General features: G+C 41.8%; 1 protein-coding gene across 2 annotated transcripts in view; it reads right to left on the reverse strand.

Moving 5' to 3' along the window:
* bms1 (BMS1 ribosome biogenesis factor) overlaps positions 1–20,453 on the reverse strand; it is a 66,845-nt gene that overhangs the window by 27,093 nt on the left and 19,299 nt on the right. For both annotated transcript variants that reach the window (XM_041176475.1, XM_041176473.1), the window contains 4 exons: positions 15,245–15,384; positions 9,620–10,248; positions 7,483–7,581; positions 5,300–5,454 (listed from right to left, as the gene is read on the reverse strand). In XM_041176475.1, coding sequence (XP_041032409.1) covers positions 5,300–5,454; positions 7,483–7,581; positions 9,620–10,248; positions 15,245–15,384 — 1,023 coding nt within the window. The remainder of the gene's footprint in view (positions 1–5,299; positions 5,455–7,482; positions 7,582–9,619; positions 10,249–15,244; positions 15,385–20,453) is intronic.

Below are 20,453 nucleotides of genomic sequence, written 5' to 3' on the forward strand. Positions count from 1 at the left end.
AGTCTCCATCTCTTGATCCACTTTGATGCTTTAAAATCTACCTTTTTGACCAAGCTTTTAGTCACTCTCCATCATTTATGGCTCCGTGTCAATTTTTGTCTAATTAATCCCTGGGAAGTGCCTTGTGATGTTTTATGTAAAAGGTGTTATATAAATACAAATTGATTATATGTTGTTTTGATTAAGAAAGCAAGAGCTGGAGGAAGAAAAGGAACAATGCCAATTTACAGCCAACAAGATTTCTTGTCAGTACAAGGCTGAAAGGGAGAAAGAGCATTGCTGTGTTTTTGAACAAGACAAGAAATGCTCACCGACAAAGTGCCTGTTTTACTTTGTATTGGCAAATCTCTTCATCAAACCACTCGCAATGATTCTGCGTTGATTCAGCAAACAATATAAAGCAGGGTTCAAAACACACAGAGCAGTGGGTAAATTTACCCTCAAAAGCCCCCAAACAGCACAAGAAAATGCAATCACAGGAGTGACAAAGAAAAGCTGTCGCCCTGTAAATGGGAGAGAGAGAATCGATGAGGAGCTGCTCCTCCAATCACACATTTGCTGCTGATAGGCTCACTAGTGAGATGCTGTTGATGCAAATGAGGGAAATAAAAAGCTTGTGATTGGGGGAACAGTGGGAAAGAGAGAGCAGGACATCAGCCTCAGCACCAGAGCAGTGGCAGTGAGACAGACTCCAAGGACCTGTGAGAGGCAGAGACGGATGGGGAGAGAAGTAGACTACTAGGGGATGTGTCAGAGAGGGAGAAATGGACTCTAAGGGGGTGAATGTGAGAGAGAAAGAGAGAGACAGACTCCAAGGGGAGGGGGAGAGAAAGAGAAAGAGAGAGAGAGAGAGACAGGCTCTTGAAAGGGTGAGAGAAAGTGAGTATGAGAGACAAACAGTCAGACACCAAGGGACAAAGAGACTACAAAGATTGGCAAGTGAATGAGTGAGTAAGTGGGAGCAAGAAAGGAGGGTTGGGAAGTGTCCTCATTCTGCTCCTGACTAATAAATCTTTTCGGCTACTGCCTCTTTTAAAAGCTGTACAGTGAACAATGGTCTTGGTGTCATTTTGCCATGGTGGGTTTACTAGCTTTCTAAAAAAAAAATCAGACTTGATATGTCCAAGGAATTTTGTGTAGCCTCTCTGTCTTAATATAGTGAAGAGAGTAGTAACTTACTGCTTGAAATCTGCTAACTTTGTGCATGTGCAATGAAAACGAATTAGCGTTTTCTGGCCTCCCCAGTCTGTGGAAGGTTTGTTTAGGGTGATGACTGTGTTTCAAAGTGTGTATCAGTTACTTTGAAAAAAACCTTTTGTTGCTAGTCTATACCTGTTGTTTTCTTGTGCCAATTTCAATACTGTAGTGTCTAGGAAAGTAATGCTTTCTTTGTGTGTTGTGACTTTAATGTTTAATGGAGTGTTAATGATTATTGAGGATATTAATGAATTTTTCTAATTCTGCTTTGTGAGAGTCCAAATACCCATATATTCAAATATCCGTTGTAACACACAGTGAGCCTGGGACACTTCTCAAATATACACTTCCCACTCTGCCATGTGTGTTTGCATAGGCTGGGGCTAGTTTCATACGTATGGACAATTCCCCTACATATAGGCTGGAAAAGCCAGATGGGCAAAGGTAGCCTCGATGAGGAGTTTGTGGAATGTTTCTGGGCTAGTTTCTTAAATTAAGAAGCAGAATCTCAAAGGTCATTATCTTTGGATTATTACCTGAGCCACGTGCAAATTGACATAGGACAAATCAGATTAGAGAGATGCTCAAAGACTGGTGTGGGAGAAGTGGGTTCTGGTTTATGGGGCACTGGCACCAATACTGGGGAAAGTGGGAGCTGTACCGTTGGGATGGTCTACACCTGAACTGTGCTAGGACCTGTGTTCTTGGGAGCCACATAACTAGGGAAGTAGAGAGGGTTTTAAATTAAGGAGTGGGGGCAAGGGATCAAATTTGGGAAGATGTGGTAAATCAAAGAGAACATACGAATTCGGAGCAGGATTAGGCCACTCGGCCCCTCGAGCTTGCTCCACCATGGCTGATCTGTATGTAATCTCAACCCCACATTCCTGCCTATCCCCGATAACCTTTCACCCCTTCTTAATAAAGAATCTATCTAACTCTGCCTTAAAAATATTCAAAGATTCTGCTTCCACTGCCTTTTGAGGAAGAGAGTTCTAAAGACAGTCAACCCTCAGAAAAAATTTCTCCTTATCTCTGTCTTAAATGAACCACCCCTTATTTTTAAACAGTGACCCCTAGTTCTAGATTCTCCCACCAGATGAAATATCCTCTCCACATCCACCCTGTCAAGATCCCTCAGGATCTTAAAGGTTTCAATTAAGTCACCTCTTAGACTTCAAAATGCCAGTGATACAAGCCCTCCCTCAGGAGGGAGGCGAGGGTGTAGTGGTATTGTCACTGGACTAGTAATCCAGAGACACAGGGTAATGCTCTGGGGACCCAGGTTTGAATCCCACCACGGCACCTCCCTATTTTTATAATTAATTTTAATCTGAGGCATAATAAATGATAATGTTCTGTTTGCTTTCCTAATTACTTGCTCTACCTGCATACTAGCCTTTTGTGACTTACGCACTAGGACACCCAGATCCCTCTGAATCTGAGCTCTGCAACCTCTCACCATTTAGATAAGTTTCCTTTTTATTCTTCCTGCCAAAATGAACGATTTCACATTTGCTGACATTACACTCCATTTGCCAGATCTTTGCCCACTCACTTAACCTATCTCTGTCACTCTGTAGCCTCCTTGTGTCCTCTTCACAATTTACTTTCCTACCTATCTTTGTGTCATCAGCAAGTTTAACCGCCATTCCTTCAGTCCCTTCATCCAAGTCATTTATATAAACTGCAAAAGGTTGAGGTCCCAGCACCGATCCCTGTGGCACACCACTCATCACATCCTGCCAACCAGAAAAAAGACCCATTTAGGCCAACTCTCTGCTTCCTGTTAGCTAACCAATCCTCTATCCATGCTAATATGTTACCCCCTGCATCATGAGCTTTTATTTTCTGCAATAACCTTTGACGTAGCACTTTATTAAATGCCTTCTGGAAATCTAAGCACATTACATCACTTTTATCCACAGCACATGATTCCTTCAAAGAACTCCAATAAATTGGTTAAACATGACTTCCCTTTCACAAAACCATACTGACTGCCTGATTGCCTTAATTTTTTCTAAGTACCTTGCTATAACATCTTTAATAATAGATTCTAACATTTTCCTTATGACAGATGTTAGGCTAACTGGCGTATAGTTTCCTGCTTTCTGAGACAATAGCCAAGATAAGCCCCAGATTAAAATCAGAAAGAGGTTACATGACCCAATTCTTGGGTTTGAACTGACAGAAACTGACACAGGGATAGTAGCGGCAACAGCCTTACCCCTTCTCTCTCTGAAACCTGTCTCAATAAAGCTGAGCCCTGTGTGTGGTTTGAAAACCCAGCAGAAGATCTCACTGTTGCAAAGTGATGGTTCTTAAAGGAGGAATCCAGCTCAATACCACTGTCTTCAAGAGAAAGGAGAATCAACAAGCTGTGACTACAGAGCGACTACTTCAGTGATAAACCAAAGTACCAGCAACCACTATGAAAAGCGACTCTCTAGATGTGAGTATTCGGACAATCCGCGAATAAAATATCTGACTTTATCTTCGTTTTTTTACTTGGCCAAATTTTAGCATGTGATACTCTAAGTTTTATTCCTTTTTATGCATGCTTGGGGAAGTTGCATATGTGTTGTCTGCATTAGTAGGAAAGTTGGGCATATTTATACATTTTAAAGCTTTTTGTTAATAATTTCTGTATCTTTACCTGAGTAAGTTTTAGTAATGAAACAAATTCCTTCCTTGTTAAATCAAGGAATCTGGCTGGTTTAATTCCTATACCAAGCTCTACGTAGTTAAGCACGTATTCATTTGGCAATATCACATCTTTTTTAAAACTCTGACTTTGTCACCCAAGTGTGTGACAAAGAACTTAGAGTCAGCATATCCCTCCTTACCTGGTTATAACAGTATGTACATTATACACACACATACATACACGGTCCTTCGTATTTGTGCTACCTTATCTACCTAAAGAAGGAAACCTTAAAAAAAAATCAACACAAATACAGAAGGTAATGTTACTACGTGACTGCATCAACTAATAAAGGAGTTAGTAAAAATCAAGAGGGATCCCCTGAAAACCAAAACATAGCTCCCGAAAATCAAAAAGTAGCCCTCAAGAAAATCCTAAAAACCTTAGAAGAAAATTGTATTGTGACCCCTGATATGAAGAGGATATTGGCCACACTAGGGTCTACAATGTTCACTTACAAAGAGCATTTCATGCAGATTAAAATTTGTTACACCTTTCTCTCTTCTATTTAATTTCAATTGCTTAATACACTTTGAGATATATGAGATAAGTAGAGAGAGAAATTATTAATCTCCTGGGAGTTACCATTGACCAGAAACTGAACTGGACTAGCCATATAATTAGTGTGGCTACAAGAGCAGGTCAGAGGCTGGGAATCCTGCGGCGAGTAACTCACCTTCTGACTCCCCAAAGTCTGTCCACCATCTACAAGGCACATGTCAGGAGTGTGCTGAACACTCTCCACTTGCCTGGATGAGTGCAGCTTTAACAACATTCATGAAGCTCAACCCCAACCTGGACAAAGCAGCAAACTTGATTGGCACCGCACTCTCCAGCTTCAATTTTCAGTCCCTCCATCACCGATGCACAGTGGCAGCAGTGTGTACCATCTAAGAGACGCATTGCAGGAACTCACCAAGGCTCCTTCGACAGCATGTTCCAAACCCACGACCTCCACCACCTAGAAGGACAAGGGCAGCAGATGCATGGGGACACCACCACCTGCAAACTGCCCTCCAGCCCACACACCATCCTGACTTGGAACTGTATCGCCTTTTCCTTCACTGTCACTGGATCAAAATCCTGGAACTCCTTTCAAACAATATTGTGCAGCACATGGACTACTGCAGTTCAAGAAAGCAGAACACCATCATCTTTCTATGGACAATGAGGGATGGGCAGTTGACTCCCTCATCCTATGAAAGAATAATTTTCAAGTCTAATATGACCCTTCTTCAGAAATGAAGAGCCATATTCGACTCAAAACATTAACTCAGTAGATCTGGCAGCAGAGAAACAGAAGTTTTCCAGAACTTGCTGTTTTTACTTCAGAATTCCAGCATCCACAGTATTTTGCTTTTATTATCACAATTTATCATCTTCTGCCGAAGGCCTCACCTCTTCTAGGTCCCAGTTATGAGGATTTTTCACAGGAAATACCGAGGAATCCAGACCACTGCCTTTGCTTTTGGATTCTCTGTCAGGCCTGCTTACATGGAAGATTCCTCCCAATGAATCATTACCTTCCTCAGCCTCCTCATTGTCTTCACTGACTGAAAGATATAAAAGGGTTGCTTTATTTCATTCACATGTACAGAGTCTATCAGTCCCTTAAATGCCAGTAGTAGACATTGTCTGTGGCAGATTAATGACACATAAGGCCAGGATGAAGCTGTTCAGCCCCTGCAGTCTAATAAGATACTTATTTAGTTCATGGCAGTTCTGTTTCTCAACTCCATTTACCCACCGTGGTTCCATAACTCTTAAAACTCTTACCTAACAGTTGTAGGGTTGATGTCCACCTTTTACTTAGAAGGTTACAACACAGAAGGTGTGGCCATTTGGCACTTTCTGTCCACATCAACTCTGCAAGAGCAACTCAGTTAGTCCCATTACCCGCCCTTTTCTCTTCAGGTGTTTATATCCAATCCCTTTTGAAAGTCCTGATTGGATCTGTTTCCACCCCATTCTCTGCGAATTGGGCTGGTATGCAGTCCCAACTGTTAAAGGTTCACTCCAAGGATCCAGCTTGGGCTGCAGCCGAGGGCATCAATCCACTGCAGAAAACTCTCCCAATCTGGGGCTTCACCGTCCAAATATGTTAACTAAAGGGCTCTATTCCTCTATAATTTTTTTTGGAACAGAATTAGAGATTAGAGAAGCTGGGGTTGTTCTCCTGAGAGCAGAGACGTGCAGATGCGTTTAAAATCATGAAGGGTTTAAATAGAGCAAATAAAGAGGCATCATTTTTAATGGCAGAAGCATTGATAACCAAAAGGCACAGATGTAAGGTGACTGGACATGAGAATTCATGTAACAGGCAATTAAGATTTGGAATGCGCTGTCTGATAGGATGGTGGTAGCAGATTCAATAGCAGCCCTCAAGAGGGAATTGGATAAATACTTGGGAGAAAAAAATTGAAGGAAATAGAGGAAAGAGCTTATTAGCTTGCTCTTTGAAGGAACCAGCATAGATTTGATAGACCAGACAGGCTCTATGCTTATAGAATCACATAATCAAGAAACTTATGGCACATAAGGAAGCCATTTGGTCCATCATATCCAGTCCGGCCAAAAAAGATCTATGTAGCCTAATCCCACTGAGGTCTTGTAGGGTTCCAGACATGCTTTAAAGAGCCAAGCACTATTTAAATCCGATAAGGCTTTCTCCCTCTATCAACCTTGCAGGCAGTGAGGCACTCCCATCACCCTCTGGGTAAAAACAATTCTCAAGTCCCTTCTAAACCTCCAACCAATTACTTTAAAACTATACCCCCAAGTTAATGAGAATTCTGCTATGGAAAATAGGTTCTTCCTATCCATTCTGTCCAGACCTCTCATAATTATAGACACCTCAATTAAAAATGCCTCAGCCTCCTTTGTTCCGAGAAAACAATCCCTGCCTATGCAAATTTTCCTCATAGCTATAATTCTCCTTCCTGGCAACATTCTCGTAAGCCTGGTCTGTACTCTGTCTAGTGCAAGTATATTCTTCTTGTAATGTAGCGACCACAACTATTCTAGCTGTGACCTAACCTGTGCTTTATATAGGTCCAGCATGATCTCCGTATTATATCTTATATCCCAGATATTAGCGGAAAATGTCCTCTATGTGTTCTTAACCATCCTCTCTACCTATCCTACTACTTTCGTGGATCGGTGGACAGGCACATCAAGTTTGCTCTGCTCCTCTACAATTTCAGGATCCTACCATTTGTTGTGCATTCCCTAGCCTTTTTAGCCCTCCCCAGACGCATCACCTCACACTTATTCGGATTGAATTCCATTTGCCACTTTTTCTGGCCACCTGACCAGTCCATTGATGCTGTGCAGCCTGCAGCATTCATCCACACTGTCAACCACATGGCCAATTTTGTATCATCTACAAATTTCTTAACCATGCACCCTATTTTAAATCTAAATCAATGTTATAAAAAACAAAAGCAAAGGACCCTGTACCTAACCCTGTGAATCCCACTAGAAACAGCCTTCCAGTCTTAAAAACACCCTCCTGCCACTAAGCCGACTTTGGATCCCATGGGCTCTTACTGTTCAGCCCAGTCTATCCCATGCTTCTATACCTGTTCCGTAGACCAATTTCTGGAGGTTTGGAGCTGACTGTTGCTTTAAGAAGACATCAGCTGCCCGCTGAGCTAGTCCTTCTTTCCACTTCAATGATCCTTCAGAAATAAGAAAGTAAATATATTAACACAAAAGCAAAACACTACAGATTCTAGAAATCAGAAAGAGAAACAGAAAATGCTGAAAATACACGAGAATGAAGGGAATAAGATTAAATGAGATTATAGAGTGGCCCTGGAGGAGAGGAGAAATATTGAGCTGTTACAGTAAGCTTCGTCCACATACTATTCTTCATTGTGTCACCAAGAGGCACAACAACTTATATCTCTATACTGCCTTTAAAGTAATAATGCATCCAAAGGTGCTTCATAGGAGCTTCATCGAGCAAGATGACACCAAGCCACCAATGGAGATGTTAGGGCAGAAACCAAAAACTTCATCAGAGGATGAGAATTTTAAAATCGAGGCATTGTTTGTAGTGGGCATTTCTGGGTGAGTTTTGTGGCGGCAGCCAATGAAGGTGCCTCTGGGATTGGAATCCAATAAGGTGCTGTAGACAGAGCACACAACACAAGAAATAGGAGCTGGAGTAGAACATATGGCCCATCGAGCCTGCTCTACCATTCAATATGATCAGAGCTAAAAATATAAAAACAAAAAACTGCAGTTGCTGGAAATCCAAAACAAGAGCTAATCTTGCGCTTCAATTCTATTCTCCCGCTCCCCATATGCCTCAAATCTGAGGCACCAAAAATCTGTCTATCCCAACCTTTGAATAATGGAGCATCCACAATCCTCTGGCCTAGAGGATTCCAAAGATTCACAACCCTTTGCGTGAAATAATTTCTCCTCATCTCAGTCCTGACATGGATGGATGTTGAAGGGGAAGGTTCATGGTTGCAGCATTCCAGGTCATGGTGCAAGCTGTGAGGCAGGTGCTCATTTCCGGAGGAGGCAGGAGTAGGCCAGCCAGCCAGCCTGAGGATTTGTGGAGCCCATATCCCCTTTAAAATGTCAATACAGCCATTTATCTCTCCAACTGGCCTCAATGGAATCACACCCAAGTTCCTCTTGCTGCAAACTATGCAAAGTATTTGCTTCGTGGAGTCACTCTAGTCAGCGCTAATCTTACACTACAGCTGGTACGCTGAATGCCAATGTCCCACTTTATCACGGTGAATTGAGCCCTCACTAACTTGCCCATTGGACACTTGCCTTCCTTACCTTCCACTCAGCTGACATAGCGCGCTATCCAGGCTCTGTTGGGAAAGAGCCGCTCCACATTTAGAATGGCTCTTTGTCAGCTTCGTTATTGTCCTAATTGGTTGCATGCTTCACTCACAGCAGCTCTGACCACACTGGCAACCAACGCCATGTGTGTGTGTGTGTGTGTGTGTGTGTGTGTGCGCGAGAGAGGCATCAGGTTAACGGACCCCCTCTCACCTCCAATGGCCTGGGAAAATTCTCCCAGTGTCTCCAGTTCACAATTTTAAACTTGGAGAAGCAATGATCCCTTTTTTAAAAAAGACAATTGGAGTTAAAGAAAATAGATGTAGATTTCTAAAACAAGCTCAGAAACAAGCTTGCTGAAAGAAAATTTATTTTTGCCTCATAACTGATCAACATCATTACAACAATCGGTGACGAGTGATGAGCAAGCCTGGGATTCCAGCTCTTAACTTGCTGATTCTCTGCATCTTTAATGGAAAAAAAAATATACAGAGGGGAACAGAGTAAGAAAGTCAATGGTAACAGACAGAGGTGAGAGAATTAAGAAAGCTTGGTCAGAAATGGGTTTCAGGAAGGTTTTAAAGGTGGATAGAGGGATAAAGGAACAGTAGAATTTAGAGAAAGAGTAGCAGGCTGAGTGCTATGTCAATAATGACAGGGTGAAGGGGACAGGGCTGAGGTAATGAGGATGAGACTGTAGACATGTGAGGCAGTGGACTGATCTAAAGATAAAGATTTAATATTCAATGCATTGGATCTACCAAGGTCAGCTGGTGAGGGAGGGATGATGGGCAGGTGGGATTTAGCGTTAAAAGAAGCGAGTTTTGCTCGTTTTTATTATTCAAACTGAATGCAATAGATATAGCAATATCTTGCCCAAACAGGTACAGAAATAACTCGACACACCTGCGGTTTCTAAGCTTGAAATTATCTTTTCTTCATAATCTTCTTTGCTTTCTCGGTTCAACACCTTAGTCTCTGAAATTCCAGGACCACCCAATATTTTTTCTTCTGTCAGTTCCAATGTGGAGTCCAAATCAACTTCATCTTCATCAGAATCCATCTCAAAGTTTAAGGTTGGCTCCTCATCTTCCTGTTTGCCATTCAAAGTTCTTTGCAAATCTATTTTTACCATTGATTCCTCCTCCAACGTTTTATTACTAGAACGCAGAAAGGCTTCTTCAGAATCACAAGTCAAGTCCTGTTCTTCATCTGACTCATCATCATCCTCATCAGTCACCTCTGCCTCTGAATCGACTTCAAAGTCATCATCAGCATCTGCAAACACAGGTCTTTCAACTGCAACTGCAGCCTCCTTCTCCTCCAGCTTCATGACTTTAAATGATCGGGGATACATTTCTCCTTCACAATCAATTTGGCCCTGGTTGCCACCCTCTTCTTCACTTTCATTTTCTGCTTCATCCTCACTTTCAGTCATTTCTTCTTCTTCTTCATCATCGTCATCAAAGATAGCTTTGCGACGCACCTTTCCAGTCTCTGGGTCAAGCAGTTTCTCCTCTTTAGGCATTGTGCACCTGTTTCATGGGCAGAATTTGGAGATTTAAGAGTGTTTTTTTTTGGCATAAAATTTGATTTCACATTTAACCAATTCCAGGAACAAGCATACTGTTACTTCTGTCACTGAAAGTGGGCAGAGGTAATGTTTTTGCCCATTAGTCTGTTTGTCTGTAAACAATACCTCTCAAGAACTAAAGAATGCATTTCAACAAAACTTGGTACAAAGACTGAGTATGGGCCAGGGAAGAATTGATTTGTTTTTGACAAAGATGTGCATCTGGATTTAGATGCTGGAATCTTTTAAATGATGCATTAAAATTAGAACAAAAGGCAAATTGGCATTTTTTAAACTAATCTTTTGGATTGTTTGATTCAGAATGTTGTGGACTATCTCAGCTGCTGTGGTGGAACTTGACACAGTTGTCAAAATGTGAGCAGAGTTTTCTGAGCAGGCTGTTGGATGGAAACTCAATATAAATATTTATATTTTCAGCTTTGTAGTTACAGAGCCCCAACCAGGCAGGGAAAAGTCTCAAGAAAAAGCTGCGTAATTGTAATAATGTTGAGTTAATACAGCCTGGCGGAGGAGTGCCCTCTACTCAGTGCGCTCTTCACTTGTTTCATTTGGCTTTTGCCCCTTACATCACTTTCAATAGCAAGTCCTAGCCCCCTATAACTTGGGTAGTGCCTTCACTAGCCTCACTATTTAGTGAGCAATCAATAACATGCCCAAGGAGCATACAGAAAACCCACTAACTACTTTCAGGCCACTGGATTTATTTACAATGACTTTCCAGGTCCCTTTCCAGTCACTGATCAATCACACTGCATCACATCAGGTGATTTTAAGTTTTAACTGCTAAGTGTTAAGGAAACTATGAACAAGTAAATGCGTACCATGAAATACAAATCTATGTATTTTAAAATCCTGTCCACCTCACATCCTGTGTCAAGGTCGAGTCGAGCTTTTTATGTGATAAATTAGTATTGAGAATCATTATCTGAACATTTATAATGATAAGCCATAAGTTCTCATTTCAAATGGGATCTAAATGACAGATTAGCTAGTTCCAGTGGTATCACCGGGAATCCTTTCTCTTCTTGCACAAAATACAGCTCATTTCAAGTACCGATCAACTAAATATTAGGAAGACTGAAGCCGTTGTTTTTGGTACCCATCCCAAACTCTTCCCTGGACACCGACTCCATCCTTCTTGCTCAGAGTATAAAGGATTGAAGAATTAATATACCAAGTGGAGATACTCAATTGGTTCTACACAATGGAAGTTCCCCAGTTTCAGTATCACTGACCATTTCTTTAATTACCCCCCAGTCTCCATGCATATCAAGCGTCCTTTTAGCCAACAGCAACAAATTGTAGAAACAAGTAACGTTTTGGCATACCAACCACAATCGTTTTTTTTTTGCAAAAGCTAACAGTAACAGATTGTAATCGTCTGTGATCTGGTCAACAGTAAATCAGAGTTACATTTTATTTAAAGCACAGGAAGAGGCCAAGTGCCTCATGGGCCCATACTGGTTCTCATGCTCCACAGGAATCACCTCCTGCCCCTTCTTCATCTAACCCCGTCAACATATCTTTTATTTCTTTCTCCCTCAGGTGCTTATATAGCTTTTTATAAGTATCTATGCTATTCACCTCACCTGCTCCATTATGGATTCTAGACTCATGTGAAGCTATAATTCTTTTCTTTGAGGTCTTTCTTTCTCTATCCCTCTTTTATTTAATGTGTGCACAGGGGGTTATGTAGCGACATAACATTCATGGGATGTGGGCGTCACTGGCTAGGCCAGCATTTATTGCCCACCCTTCACTGCCCATGTTCAGAAAGCATTTAAGAGACAACCACTACAACTGTGGGGTTGGAGTCACATGTAGGCCAGGCTAGGTAAGGATGGCAGATTTCCTTCCCTAAAGGGCATTAGTGAACTAGATGGGCTTTAAGACAACCGGTAATGGTTTTGTGGTGATCACCAGACTTTTAATCCCAGATTTTTATTGAATTCAAATTTTGCCTACTGCCAGGGTGGGATTCGAACCCAGATCTCCACAGCTTTACCCTGGGTGTCTGGAATACTAGTCCAGTGACAATACCACTTCGTCACCGCTCCCCTTGTGCGTGGAAATAAGCTAACCCTTTGAGTTTACCCCATCTCGAGTTTGCTATGGGGTTATTAATAGAAAATTGGATCACACCAAAACTAAGGGGTTGGAGAGAGGGGAGGAGACTACAGAGATACAGAGGGGCGAGACCATGGCAGGGCCTGAAGACAAGAATGGAAACTTGAAAATTAAAATGTTGTTTGACCAGGAGCCAATGCAGATCAACGAGCACAGAGGAGATAGGGGGACGTGACTTGCTACAAGTTAAGACACAGGCAGCTGAATTTTGCGTGGCCTCAGGTTTATGGAGATTAGGATGTGGGAGACCAGCCAGGAATGCGTTCGAATGGCCAAGTCTAGAGGTAGTGAAGGCATGAATGAGGGTTTCAGCAGCAGGTAAGCTGAGACAAGGGGAAGTCTGGCAATGTTATGGTAGTGGAAACTGGCAGTGATGGCATGAAAATGAGGTCATCTCAGGATCAAATGTGACATCAACGTTGCAAACAAACTGGCTCGATCTCAGACTGTTGGTAAACCTTCACAAACAATTCCAATTACGACTTTGATAAAAGCTACATCAGTACTGTGCTGGGGCAAAAGCCGGATTGGAAGTATTCAAACATGGAGTTCTGGGAAAGATGGGAAAGGATTTGGGAAACCACTGCATATCCAAGGACATCAGAGAGGAAAAGAAAGTTGAGCATGGGACGATAGATTGCCAGGATGTTGGGTCAAGGGTTAGTTGTCTCAAAGAGTGGGGGTGATGAAAGTGGATTCAAATCAGGGAAGGACAACAACTGAAGAGAGAGAGCTGTTTACAATATCTGCCAACATGGAACCAGGAGGGGAAGTTGGATAGTCAGCAGTTTAATAGGAACAGGAAGGTGGGTCACATTGACAAATTGATATCAGAGAGGGCATATGGGGAGATAGGAGAGAAGCTAGAGAAAGATGTGATTTCAGGGCTAGGGCAGGGGGGAGCTTTAGAGGAAATTTGGCCAAGCGGGTCAGCGGAAAAAAGGAACACAGCAGAGACAGCTGATCGGATTGTATCAATCTTAGTGACAAAGAAGTCCATGAGCTCCTCGCACTTGTTGCTGAATGAGAGGGTGGGGGGGAGACTGGAGAAAGGGGGATTAAGAAGCCCTGTTTGCCACAGAGAAAAGAAACCTGGGGTTACGTTTGCATTTCAGGGTTATCCTGGAATAGTGAGAAGTGAGGGAAGAGAGAGGTACAGAGGTGTAGGAAACAATTCAGAGCTCAGGGCCTTGCCTGAAAGTAAGGCTGTCAATGTTAAAGCAATTCAAATCGGGATGATGGGAGTACAGAGATCTTGAAGGTTTGTAGGGTTGGCAGGCGTTACAGAGACAGGGAGTGCCGAGGCCACGGAAAGAATTGAAAACATGGATGAGAATTTTAAAACCAAGGATGCCGGACTGGGAGTCACTGTTGGTCACCAGCACAGGGATGATGGTGAACAGGACTAGTTCAACTTTTAAGTTACAGGTGACACAGGTTTGGATGAGCACAAGTTTACAGAGGGTGGAAGAAAAGAGGATGGCCTGGGATGGTCAAGTCAATGTTATGAAAGTGGAAGAAGACAGTCTTTGTGATGAAGCAAATATGTGGTGGGAATCTCATCTCAGAGTGAAACACAATATTAAGGTTGCGGAGGATCTGGCTCAGCTTTAGACAGTTACCCGGGAGAAGCATGAATCTGGTGGTGAGGGAATGAGACCAAAGAAAATGGCTAGATTCCTAGATTTGTTGCAGGAAAGTCCTGCTCATTCATTACAGATGTCAGAGAAGCAATGTAACAAATCAGACAGTGGAAGAGAAGTGGTGGTGAGATAGAGTTCGGTGTCATCAGTGTACCTGTGGAAACGGATTTGGATGAAAAGCAACATGTAGATAAGAAATAGGATGGGCCAAGGACAGATCCTTGGGGAATACCGAAGTTAATGGTGTACAGGTGGGAAGCCATTCCAGTTGATCCTCTGGCTACAATTCAATAAATGAGAATGGAAATAAGAATAGTTAAGAAAGCGGAGAAAAGATGTTGTTAAAGGAGTTGAAGAGGTAGTACTGCCTTTACAGGGAGGGAGTGTGATAATGGAGGATTTGTACCAACATAGATATGTTGATAAAGAAGAAAGAAGAAAGTGGCCAGAAATGGCATGATCACTGAGAGACCTTAGAGGTGCCCGAAGCCACAGGAACGGATAGGAGTGTGAGGGTGTAAAACGACTCAGACTATGGTTAGAGGGTAGTGGAGGAAGGTTAACCATCGGTCAAAATCCCAGCTCACAATTTGTTTGCCATTAAAAGACAAGCTCTACTTTTGGAAACATCACCAGTGCAACTAAAAAGACTATGCCGGGGCATTTTGGGGATTGATTACTTCATTAACTAAGCTGCTGTACAGAGGAAGAACACTGTAACAGGTTCGGCAAATAATGAATCTGGCATTAAACAAAGATGATCTGGTGCCATTATCTAGAAAAATTAGCTTATTGGAGTATAACAGAGGGTAGTTGACCTCTGCCCAGCTCACAGAATTAAACATAGGGAAACAGATAAGACAAGAGCAGCTCAGCACAGACTCAAAATAATCTTATACCTGCTGTACCAGGTGCTGAAGGGGACACTGGCACTTGTAATACCTTCTCAAAATCTGGGGGAAGAAAATTGGCCAACTTGGGGCTTCCTTGGCCTTTAGAGAGGCACAGAAACAGGTGATTATGCAAGATTCAGGGCACTAGCATGATAGAAGGAACAAAAATGCAATTGCTCAGAATCACAACAGAATTGGGCAAGCTCCCAGTGTGAGAAGAATGGCCAAGTTTGAGTGATGGGTTGAAATTGAATATATCTAGGTTTCTATCTACCTGCTTCCCTCCAATTCCTCAGATACCAGTGGCGTTGAGTCCATGAAGAGCGAGACTTTGCTGGATGCCATCTTGGTGTCAATGGTGCTGTGTGTTGCAATAAGACTCTGCACCAGCTCATGGTTCGGCCTTTGCTCTTCCTACAGGCAAACAAAAGAGAATTTTTATACAAAAACACAGTGCCAAATCTTCTACAGTGTTCCGGATACAGTGATAAGGGATAACCTGTTGCATAGTAATAACACAATTATAATACCAACAACAAAACCTTGTAATTAGATAGCAGCATTATGTAATAAAACATCCCAAGACACTACACAGGGGCATTATAAAAGAAAGGATGACACCGAGCCACAGAAGGAAATATTAGATCAGATGACCAAAAGCTTAAAGAGGTAGGTTTTAAGGAGTGTCTTAAAGGAGGGAAGCGAGGTAGAGACACAGATGTTAATATCTAACAGGCTCTGTTGATGGATGTTAAATCCTCACTAGTTTAAGGTAATAAGGTGTTAGGTATTGATTAGTTAATGATACTCAGTTGTGTATATAAAGAGGAGTCAACCAGCACTGGGGAGAGGGTGTTGGAGTGGAGAAGTAAGCAATAAACAGTCTCCGCTAAAGCATCTTTGTCTCAGCATATCCTTCACAACCAGGCTTGGGAGGTTCTCTGACATTTGGTAGCAGAGAATGGTTGCTTGAAAGTGAAAATTGGAGACTGCTTACTTCCAGACATGAAGTTGGTATTGGAGTTAATTTAGTTTTGAGAGAAAACTGCAATTGGAGACTCTTTGAAGAAAGTGACTGAAATCAGGTATAGGGTGGCAGAATATGATTTTCCACCACTGTTTTGTGAAACGGAACCTCATCAGTGGAAAAATAAAATGATGTATGGACAAGGGTTATGTCTGTACTGAAAAGAAAGCAAGGGATGGCTCTGGCGCTTTCCCTTCCTGCCAAGGGCAAGATCCACTGCAGAGCGTTATTGAAACTGGACAATGGAGAAGGTTTGGACATTCTCTTGAGATTTGTGAGTAAAATTTATATGAAAGATAACTTATTGAATACCTATGAGGCTTAGTCGGACTTTGATAAATTTTTAAAAATAGATGATTCTTCCATAGAAGAATATATCATGGAGTTTAATTGACTATATGACTTTGCGGTGATTCTACTTGGAAATTCCTAAATCAGTACTTGCGTTTAAATTATTGGATTGTGCTAGGATATCAAACATGCATTGAGTCTTGGTTTTAATCAGACTTAGATTCAAAGACTTATGCTTTGGATTAAATGTCTGAAGCCTTGAAAAAATTCATTTCAAGCCACATTTATGTTGCAAACAGGCTCTTCAGCAATGACACTGAGACCGTCTGAATATAGGACTCAAACATCTGTATGAAAGGAGAATTGCGAACCAGTATGGAGAGAGAGGCCCTTTTTGGGAGCTATGACAAGCGGTGGGAGTTGTGCAATTATGGAAGGAGGAAGAACCCAAGGGATGGTCCAACTGGTGCTTCAGATGCAACTCTAAGGTTCATTATGTATTGAATTGCCCAAAAATGATAAACTGTTTGTGAGAACACATGACATGGAGGGTATGTGAGGTGCAGACGACAATACTGATCAATCAGAAGGAATAGTATTGGTCACCAGAAGCTTCAGTCCTAGTTACAGTCGTTCAATTGTGCAATTCTAGATAGTGGGTGTATGTCTACATTAAATGGAGTGGACTGGCTAAACTGTTTGTTAGATTGTTTCAGACCGACCAAAATAAAGTCAAAGAATATGACGGTTCTACTCATTATCACTGAACCTGAAATGAGTTGAAGTCACTAAGGAGAATGGTAATTGTGTAAAATAATGGGTGAACCACTTTATCAGGACTGATGTGGTATCAAGTGAAATAGCTTTACTGTTAAGTAAATCCTTCAATGATAAAGGCCTAAATGAAGTTGGACATGGGGCATGATAAAACAATTGCTTTTTGGAGATCTGTAGATTTGCAATTTATACAGTCAGGACATTATTATACCCTGTTTAAAGCCTATCGTCTCCACACAGAATGTTAGAGGTATTAATGGCAGCTGGGGATGGGGGTTTAAAGGAGAAACAGTAAAATATTAAAACTACACTGACAATTTGCACATCCCTCTGGCCATAGGTTGAAGATTGTTAAAAGATACATGGGTACTGGATGAGAACTACACTAGACTTGTCGAGGACATTCATGAAAAACGTGATATTTGCAAAAAATACAGGAGACCATTGTGACCACTGGTGAGAGACTTCAATGAAACTATAGCGATGGACTTCAGAGTATGGGATAAAGAAAATATTTTACTACTTCATTTAATAGATGTAGTGACTATACTTAGGCTGTCAGTGGTAACTTTTAGTAAAGACAAAAGTAATCGATTTAAAATGATGGAAAGATGGATAGGGGCAGGGCTGGGAGCACTCGCTAAATTCTTAACTGACAATGGAGGAGAATTTGCCAATATGGAATTCAGATGTGTGAAAACTTGAATATTGTAACAATGTGCACAGCAGCAAAAAGTATTTTTACCAATGGCTTAGGTGAGAAATGACGCTGTGATTGACAGAATGCTCTGAAAATTGTAGCTGACCAGCCGAGCTGTAAATTGACAACTGCCCTAGCGTGGGCAGTACATACAAAAAACAGATGGTTGGGGGCTACAGCCCCTTTCAATTAGTTCATGGCAGGGACTCAAACTTACCTTCAATAATGTGGGACCATCCCTAGAGGGGACAACTGTCAGTTTGATCTTTGCAGAACATTTGAATGCCAGGCGTACAGGGAGGAGAGCATTTATTAAAGCAGAGATTTCAGGAGAGCTTTGAGATATTAAATCCGGTTCTCAGAAATTAATTTCTAAGTCCAGGGACATCTGTTGGGCTGGAGTATTGTGGAGGGAATTGAGGAGTGGGAGGGATGGTGAAGGAAGCATCGAACGTGTGGGGGGGTGGGTGGCAAGTGAGTGCTGGGGAGGGAAGAAGCTAGTAGGAGGTAAGTATTTTAAAATTTTTTAAGGCTCCACGTAACTGAAATTTCTCATCCTTGGTATTATTCTGGAAAATCTTCTCCACAGTCTCTCAAAGGCCTTGACATCCTTCCTAAAGTTGCATGCAATAGTCGAAGCTGAGTTATTTACAGATATTAAGGTTTGCCATAACTTCCATGGTTCCATACTCCTGTTAGTTAACCATAAAGCTGTTCACCTGGCAATCTAGCAAACAGGATGATAATGAGCTATCAGATTGGAGCCTGTTCCTCTCATGCATAACTCTTAAAACTCATCCCATTGCCCTGGTTATACAGTACTACAAATGGTGCTCAGTAATCAATGTTTCTGTTAACATGCATCTCCTTACATTTGTTCAAAAAGGTCCCAAGAATTCTTCAGAACTCTACACTGCAGTGATCACAATTTTTCAATGTGAGACACATGAAGATATATCTTTCATATATTCTGACCCATGCCAGTTTTAAAATCATGAGGCTCAAAAGGTCACTTGCATCAGTCTAAATAGCAGAGGCTATTTGATCAAGGGTGAACCCAAATCCTCTCCTCCCAGGCACAGGCACACACTTAACAAAACATTCTAGAGTTGAAACATCATTTTACTCCCATCACCGGAAAACACAGATCCCACAAACAGCCACTGCAATTCCCTGGGTTACAGAGTCAAAACATTCTGGGAGGTGGGTTCTCTAGGCACTTCTCTCAGCAGCTCAAAAGACATTTTACTGGATTTGAAATGTTCTCACTCCACAGATGCTGCCAGACCTGAATTTTTCCAGCACTGTTTTATTTCAGGCCTTTACAGTCATTTATGGTACAGGCAACATTTGGCTGCAATATGAAAGCCAATCGATCGCTTTCAAATAAATAATTTAGCCCAAGGTGATGGTTCCCAGGCAACATAGCCATCACAAACACAATTAACCAGCTTCAGCTGGAACAAGGTGACCCCAAAGCCTCTCCCACTCTCTGTTCAATTCAGAAAGAGTACAGTTCCACTGCTAGTAAAGAGGGCAGTAAAATGGGGTTTAATTAATAATCAAAATTTGATGGGTAGCTATACAGCAAGTCCCTGTTTTAAGTTGGCTCGTTCAGTGTTGCTCCACTTTGTCATTGATATAATGGGCCCAGTATCTGGACACGTTGCTTCACGCCAGGGCCCACTTATTGTCACAGGACCTGATTTGCACCACTCTAAGCTGCAGTGACTCTTTTTTTAAAACTCTGCAATGCAGAATGATGGTCCATATGCTTTGGGAAAAGTGTATTTTCTTTTTCTGCTATGTTCCCTTTAAAACCAAAGTGGACTGGGGAGTATTCTGAAAGTGGGGTAATTGGTTTCCTAATCATATCAGTAGGTTCTAAGAAATGCCCATGTGATCTGAGATTGCCATGGGATTAACAGCTGAGGAGTAAAGGGTAAATAGAAAGTTAATGCAGTGGGGTCGGGTTTCAGCCCATATTTGTGTTCACGAGTTCCGAACACACACAATTCCAAGCAAGGCTCTCTTGAATAGAACAGTTTCTGTTTGGCAGTTTTCAAATAGATCCTTATGGTGAAGCAGGTCTCTGAGAATAGAGCAAAGACCATGTTCCTATGTGTGTCATGCAATTGGAAAGGGCAGAGAGCTAAAGACAGGAAAGGCAAGAGATCGCAAATTAGACAAGACTCATTGCTGCTATTTCACTGTTGCCAGAGCCCATCAAACCCCAAAGGGATTAGAGAAGGTTACCTCTGGAGATCCTTTGCCGTCAGGATTGTCGTGACACAAGCAAGAGGGCATACAGACGTGCGCCTTGTCATTGTTAACCATGTCCAGGAACTTCAAATGGAATACGGCTGCTGGTAAACTCAACTCAAGGGCCAAAACAATTGGGTGGGAAATGAGAGATCCTACATAGCAGAGGCCGAGTTGGAAAGACTTTGTGATTGCACATGGTGTCTCGTTTGCTCAGGAAGTAATGCAATGCTTGTAACTACATGAAGCACACCTTTGCTGTATCAATCATTTAAAGTGAAATTTACCTCTGTTTGAAATATACTTCACCCGTTAATGCTTGAATTAGGCTGATTTTAGTTGGTTTGTTACAGTAAAAATTTTAAAAAGTGAAATCTTGTCCAACAATTTTCTTCCCATTGACATCAGGGGAATTTCATCTCTTTG

This window comes from Carcharodon carcharias, chromosome 28 (assembly GCF_017639515.1).
Source record: "Carcharodon carcharias isolate sCarCar2 chromosome 28, sCarCar2.pri, whole genome shotgun sequence".
Classification (NCBI taxonomy): domain Eukaryota; kingdom Metazoa; phylum Chordata; class Chondrichthyes; order Lamniformes; family Lamnidae; genus Carcharodon; species Carcharodon carcharias.